The 7,835-nt window shown below is 34.8% G+C and overlaps 1 protein-coding gene across 1 annotated transcript; it reads left to right on the top strand.

The window, feature by feature from the left end:
- The first annotated feature begins 1,405 nt into the window (after window positions 1–1,405).
- Window positions 1,406–4,951, top strand: Strit1 (small transmembrane regulator of ion transport 1). The gene is made up of 3 exons (XM_045130677.1): window positions 1,406–1,499; window positions 4,629–4,730; window positions 4,821–4,951. Exons 1-2 carry the CDS (start codon window positions 1,487–1,489, stop codon window positions 4,724–4,726), a joined length of 111 nt encoding a protein of 36 aa, XP_044986612.1. The 5' UTR covers window positions 1,406–1,486; the 3' UTR covers window positions 4,727–4,730; window positions 4,821–4,951.
- The last annotated feature ends 2,884 nt before the right edge of the window (window positions 4,952–7,835 follow it).

Genomic DNA, 7,835 nt, shown 5'->3' with positions numbered 1-7,835 from the left:
TGATGATCCTCTTTTTCCCCCAAGCAGCACACCTTCTGTTTTTGTCACATATACTCAATTACCCCCTCATCTCTTCCTTTAAGATATCATCATCTCTCTGATGATCCCCTTTTCAATACATATCACAATACATATCACAATGCATATCACAATACATATCCACATACACACACACATACATGCGCATACACAAATCTATATTCCACTTGTTAGAGAAAATATACTTGTCTTTTCTGAGTTTGGCTTATTATACTTAACATAAAGATTTCAATTCCATCCATTTCCCTACAATGTCTGATTTTATTTTTCTTTAGAGCTAAAAAAAAATGTTGATAAAAATTCTGGCTATGTAGCCAAAGTTGAACTTGAACTCGGTCTTCCTGTCTGAGCCTTCTGAGCAGCCAGGGATATAGGAATGCGCCAGGACTCTTGGCAAGGTAGAAGAATTTTGATTCACTTAGAGCAAAGAAGTACAGTTGTGACTGGCATCATTATAAATGGGAGGGTAGAGGGATGAAGCTTCTCAGGTGTTTAAATGTGGAGTTCAGACTCACATTCTCTGGCAGATGGAGAATAAGTGGTGGATTTTGAGCAAGGTTGCCACCTGATCATTTACAGGGAATGTTAGTCACAGGATCACTTTACAAAACTTTTCCATCCAGATTACAAATTTAGTGCTATTCCAGTAAGAATCTAGAGTACAATTTAGATCACAGATTATAATTGACTAATTATATCTTTGTTTCAAAAACTGATAAGCCTGGTTGGACTTAGGAAAATGAAGTGTTCAATTTTTAAACATTTCTAATAAAAATAACAAGCTTATGACTGCTCTCTGAAAATTATAGGCAATGCCACACTCTCATTATTGTTATCATTTATAGTGCATTAACATCATTTAATTTAGGCTATCTTTTGTACCTGTAATAAAGAACTATTATATTTCATATCCTTATTACCTTCATGAAATTTCCTTTGATAAGCATTATTATTGTCATTTTGATATCAGTGAAGTTAATATCCAGGTTAAGGAATGTGAACCTCATTACTGTAATAGTAGGGCTGGAATTTGAACCTAGTTTTGATCAACTTCAAAGTCCTTCCTTTGTATTAGTTCACTCTTCCTCTTTGGTAAAATTTATACTTTCAACATCTTTTTTTAATTGTATGCCTGAACATTTTTCTTGTTGCCCAAGGCATTAAACAAAGTAAACACCAGCACATCTGTGCATTAGGAAAACAAGGCTTGCCTAATTGTTTATGTCCCATATATACCTAGCTTCTTTTTCCTCCCTAATGAAAGGTTAAAGACAAGAGAGAGGAGTTCTGTTTCTCAGTGACTTACATCATCCTGCAGATAACTGGCAACAGGAACTGGGCAGCTGCCACACTCTTCAGATACTTCTCTATTTAAAGTTCAAAGCAGCGCTTGAAAACAATAAGAAAGAGGGAAGTGTGGCCCTATCTAAGCCATTCGACAGGAATAATGGCTGTAAAAGGTAAGTTATTAGACACCAGATTTACTTGACTAAAAGAGATTCCAGACTTTTATTTTAATTTACTAGCATTTTAATTCTGAAGAATGTGAGATCCCTGCTAAAGATTCTGTAGCTATATATTTTAGTGTGGCTACAAAAATATATCAAACATTCAACTTAGAGACCTTGCCTACAAGTTATGAATGATTTGAAATGATCAATCAGATAAAATAATGTAATTTGGTCTAGGCTTTTTTTTTTTTTTAGAAATGTGCACTATCAATCAATTATTATCCACTGTTTTACTAGATTTGAGTTCAGTGTCAGTTCTACTAAACAGCAATATGAATTTGGAGAAGTCTCTCCATTTCTCAGCCTGTATTCTGACTATAAAATGAGAATATTGAGCTTAATCATCTCTAATATGCTCTATGTTTATAGCTAACTTTATTTTTTCTATTTTTAAGCATTTTCATATTTAAAATTTTACAAAAAATAATTAACTAATTATATAATTGTCTCAAAAACAGTTTTTAAATACCATGATTTACACTTTTAATCATGACAACTGCCTTGTTAGATATGCATTATCATCACCCTCATTTTACAGCTAAAGAAACTGAGACATAGCAAGTTTAGTATATACCCATGATCACTAGAGAGGGGTGACACCAAGTCTCAACCTAGAGACTGCTCCAAAGTACAGTGCCTTTAAGTCTAGCTCTAACCACTTTGGCATGCTTATAATTGCACAAAGTTACTTTTGTGTTTAAAGAGATTTGTTCTTATTTATGCTGCTGATGTGAATGATCTGTGTAAAGTATATGTAGGGTTCGTCTGCTGTTACCTCCAAACACTTTTTCAGGCTATTGTAAGATTGAAAATATGAATGTTAAAAGCATACCAATGTAGTTACACTTTGTTAAAATGTGCAACCAGATGTATTGGTTTATTAAGAATAGTAATAAGATATTTAGTTTTAGAGCATTCTTACCCATTGAACCAATTCATCAGTCCTTGAATTCTTTTAGATTGAAAGAAATACTCTTCTATTTAAATTAATAACAAATTATTGTCATATATTTTCACTCTAATGGCACCGTAACTCATTTAAAAAGTTTTTTTTTTTGTCCCAAATGAGACTAAAGAGTGTTTCACAATGTTTACTTTACCTTAAAGCAATAACACATGCAAGTAAAAAGGAAGGTTTTATGTTTTGTTTTGCTTTTTTGTTTGTTTGTTTTTATTGTTTGGTTTTTTGAGGTAGGGTCTCACTCATGTACAGGCTGACCTGGAATTCACTATGTAGTCTCAGGGTAGCTTGGAACTCACAACGATCCTCCTACTTCTGCCTCCCTAGTGCTGGGATTAAAGGCATGCACTACCACGCCTGGTTTAGGTTTTATGTTTTATAAATTTAGTTCTCAAAACCTTGTTCAAGGTCACAGTGAGGTGCAGAAGCAAGGAAAACCCTATTTGTCAGTTAAGAGTGATTTCAACAGTTCATAAAAATACATTGAAAGAACTAAAATTCATTTCAAATTCAGAAAGTTTACTTTTATGAAAATATCTTCTAATTTTAGAAGTAGCTCATCTTCTGATAACTTTATTTTAATAGTATTAAAAACCCTTCACATTTTAAAGTGATGGAAATTGTAATAGGAGTGCAAATTGCTAAGAACATGCATTTTCTTTGTTAGCTAATGGCATAAGGTATAATTGTGCTTTTCAATTAAGAGTATGTCTTAGTTCATAATCCAGGGACATTAATTCTACAAGATGTCTTGCCATGTTGTTTCTGAATCTTTGTGGGAGAAGTATATGTATATATCTTTGCTTAAAAGGACAAGACAGAGATTCAGTGAATATTAAGAAAAGATATTTTTATAAATTGCTTTTTATACATAAGGAGGAGGAATGTCATACACAAATATCTTCTGCCTATGTCAGATTATTATTGCCCAAAGATTCAAGCTCAGTGCTGATCATTATAGTGAACAAAATTTTAAACAATAGAATTATTTTTATTCTGTTGAGAATGATTATGTAAACATGATGTTTTCCTGTTCCTGTGAAATTTAAGATAAGTCAAGTTATTGAGGCAATAAAGTTTCTCAAAACAATTTCCAGTGTTATGATTAACTTATCTCAGTAGGAATTACCTCACAGTTAGATTGGATTGTTTTGTAAACAGTTCTTTCACTTATTATTGTGCATTCACATACATGAATATAACCTGCGTATACTAAACACAAGCATGGTAATTATAGGCTATAAAGCTTTGCAGGCGTTGTATTTTTTGACCTTGAAAACAACTCCAGGAGGTGGATATCACAAGTTTGATTATAATTTTTTTTAACCATAGGCAATTCAAGCTCAGAATTGCACAAGATCATGTAACTATAAAGAGGACCTATGGTTTGAACTGAGGTCTTCTATTCCTGGCATACAAGGTGTGCTTTCAAGAAAAAAAAAAAATGTATCAGCTAAGTTTCAGTGTGTACTCTGAAGAAAACAACAACAACAACAAAAAAAAACATGTATGGATGATGTAGTAGATAGCTTCAGGTCACTGAGAAGAACTTCCAGAACAGGTACAGTTATGGTGGAAGGAATATTTATTACAGCTTACAGCTCCAGGGGAGGTTCCATAATGGCAGAAGAAGTTGGGCCCCTTTTCAAGGCCCAAGCAGAGAGAAAGAAGCCACATGGGGAAAAAAAAAAAAAAAAAAGCCACACCTTAGGGCTAAATCCTAAGATCTGCCCTGTGACACCTCCTCCACCCAGGTGGCTTCAGATCTAAATTACAAACTGTAATAAAATCCTGAATATATTGGGTACCATTCATTTAAAATACCACAATGGGGGCTGGAGAGATGGCTTAGTGGTTAAGGCACTTGCCTGTGAGGTCTAAGGACCCAGGTTTGATTCTCCAGGTCCCACATAAGCCAGATGCACATGGTGGCACATGTGTCTAGAGGCCCTGGTGCGCCCATTCTCTCTCTCTCCTCTCTGTTGCTAATAAATTAATAAAATAACACAGTGGATATGATTACAGTGTATGTTTTCTTGATGTTAGCAAATTTCTTTCATTCTTTTGATTCTGTAAGTTTAGTACCAAAACGAGTTACTTATTATATTTTTAAGCAGAGGCCACATCCACATTACCTCACCTTTTGGTCCCCATTCTTCTCCTGATTGGATGGATTGTAGGCTGCATCATAGTGATTTATGTTGTCTTCTCCTAGACAGGTAAGGGTTTTGATAATTTATTATGTTTATTCATAGAATGAATTGCTACAGAATAGTTCTGTTTCACTAATAAAATGTTTTGTCATTTAGACAAGAAGACATCAGATTGACACCATTCAGAAGAACTAAGAAAAATTTGAACATGACTGATTATTAAATGTCTCATGCTAAAGCACTGCATTGTTTCATAATATTTTATAAGTTGGAGATTTGGTTTGCAAAAGAATCTCTTTAGGAACTTGTTTAAAATTAAAGGTACAAAAATTATACAAAAAGTCAGGTAATTTTTTCTATGTTCAGAGAATGGAAAATATATTCTTTTAAAAATATTTTATTTATTTATTTGAGGGAGAGAGGGAGAAAGTAGGTGAGCCAGGGCCTCCAGCCACTGCAAACAAACTCCAGACATGTGTGCCTCCTTGTGCAGCTGGCTTACATGGTTACTGGGGAATTGAACCTGGATCCTTAGTCTTTGTCAGCAGGTGCCTTAATCACCAAGCCATCTCTCCATCCCCAGAAATAACGTTCTCAAAGTACATCTCAAAATGTATAAGTAATACAAAATGCTTTCCCTCTCCCCACCAAAATGGAAAAATAGAATAAAGAACAGAAAATAAAAAGAAAACAAAATGTAAATGTTGAACTTGGCTCTTTCTTCTTGTTCATAATGAGATAAGTAATCAAAATTATACTGAAGGACAACTGCTCACATAATATGTATAAGGTTTGGGAGTGACCAAGACCATGCAAACCACTCTGAGGCAAAGATAAAAGCTTTTATTTGGGAAAAGCACAAGCTGCCAGGGCTGACTCACAAGAGAGGATTGGGCTTTATAGTGCTTTTTCAGTTGGAGGAAGGTGAGGAAGGGAAAAAAAAACTCGTTTTTTAAGTTGAATAGAAAAAGTTCCTCTAGGGGAGATCATTACATTAGCCATTTAAACTAGCTAGGATGTGGCACCAGAACAGTGGCCAGGTGACTTGCAAGATGAGGGGCTGGAAACTATGACTTTGGGGGAACTGTTAAGCAAAGAAGAAATAATGTCTAGGGGGTTTCTCAGGAATGTGGATTATCCAATTTTCTATGCCTCTGTCACCATTCTGTTGTCCTTGGTGACTCCATAATGGGAGCCTGTCCTGACCTAACAATATGTAAAACCTAAAGAAACCTAACAGTGTATGGTTCATAAGGCTGCAAGAAAATAACCCTATTATTTACTGTCTTTGAAAATTCAAAATGGATTTTTTTTCTTCTTTCTTTCTTTTTCGGAGATGGGGATGTCTGTGCCTTCATCCAGGCTGGACTTGAACACCTGGGATCAAGTGATCCTCCTAAATAGCTAGGCCTATAGATACATACAACTTCACCTAGGTAGGCATATCATTTTGTGAGGTGCAGGGTGGGATATTTGGTAGACAGTATAAGTGAAAGTTACATATTATGTAACTTTCTTTATTAAGTAGAAACTTTGTATGGACACATTATGTGTTGGTACCATCATTTCCCTTCTTTCTACACCCATTCCACTGAGGGCCATTCTCAATTGGATTGCTGGTATTCATCATGGGGTTTTATTTAACTTTTTAACAAATTATTTATTTTCAATTCAGAGATTATCAAAATACAAAATGGTATATGCACAGAGACTCACTCTGATACAATTTGTTACAGCAACAACTTGGAAATAAGCAAAAGGGGCAACATATAATAATTGAATAAATGCTGATATCAGACACAACACAATTGTTAAGCAGGTATCAAAAGAAATGAAAGGGCTAGTAGTTAAGATACTTACTGGCAAAGCCAAAGGATCCAAGTTCAAGTCTCCAGTACCCATATAAGCCAGATGCACAAGGTGGCACATGCATCTGGAGTTCGTTTGCAGTAGCTGGAGGCCTCAGTGTGCTCATTCTCTCTATCTGTTTCTCTCTCTCTCCTTCTCTCAAATAAATAAATAAAATAAAATAAAGAAATGAAAAATGAATGTCTCTAAATATTGATATGATTTTTTTTTTTTTGGTTTGTCGATGTAGTGTCTTTATCTTGCACAGGCTGACCTGGAATTTATTATGTAGTCTCAGGGAGGCCTTAAGTTCACTCTGATCCTTCTACCTCAGCCTCCTGAGTGCTGGGATTAAAGGTGTGGGCCACTATACCCGGCTGACATGATGTTTTAATTGAAAAATTCAGGTGTAGAGCAGTGAATACTACTATTTGTGTAAGAAAGAGAAGCTTTTCAAATAAGTACATATTTGTGCATATGGACACTTTGAAATATAATAAATAAATGGATTTCTACCTTTCTTTTTTTCTTTTTTTATTTACTTTTCACAATTTTTATTAACATTTTCCATGATTATAAAAAATATCCCATGGTAATACCCTCCCTCCCCCACTGGATTTCTACCTTTCTATCCCTCTTTCTCCTTACAAATAAATAATAAATGAAAATTTTTTAAATGGGCAGGAGTTATTGCTTAGTGGTTAAGGTGCTTGCCTGCAAAGCATAAAGACTCAGCTTTGATTCTCCAGTACCCACATAAGCCAGATGCTCATGATGTTGCATGCATCTGGAGTTCATTTACATTGGCTAGAGGCCCTGGTGCACCCATTTTCTCCCTCTCTCTCTCCCTCTCTGCCTCTCTCTCCTTACAAAAAATAAATAAATAAAATATTTAATAAAAAATGGAGGGTAGATATTTCTTAATGTGCCTTACCTTATAGTTTGTCATTTTTGGAATAATATGAACATTTTATAAATTACAAAGAAAGCCAATAATCTCAAACTTGATAAAAAAAATAATATAGTATAATGGATATCTAAGAGTATATCAACTTGGTGGTATAATCACAAATAGAAAATGCATATTTCAAGTGACTTTAAATATATATATATTTATTATCTATCTTATGGTCTAGGCAGCTTCTGGAGTGACTAAAGCAGTGCTGTAGTCTTTACATGGAGCTTGACTTGGATGGGGCTATGTGCATTCCTGGTAATCTGTTGGCTGCTACATTCAGCTGAGGACACTATCCTCTTGACTCTGGTGTGATGAATCTCCACCCCTTGGCGTATGGGTATGGGCCCAATTGTCTGAGGGTATAT

Source organism: Jaculus jaculus, chromosome 12, assembly GCF_020740685.1.
Source record: "Jaculus jaculus isolate mJacJac1 chromosome 12, mJacJac1.mat.Y.cur, whole genome shotgun sequence".
Lineage (NCBI taxonomy): Eukaryota > Metazoa > Chordata > Mammalia > Rodentia > Dipodidae > Jaculus > Jaculus jaculus.
Note: the sequence above shows the minus strand (reverse complement) of the source record. Positions and strands in the feature narration are given on the sequence as shown.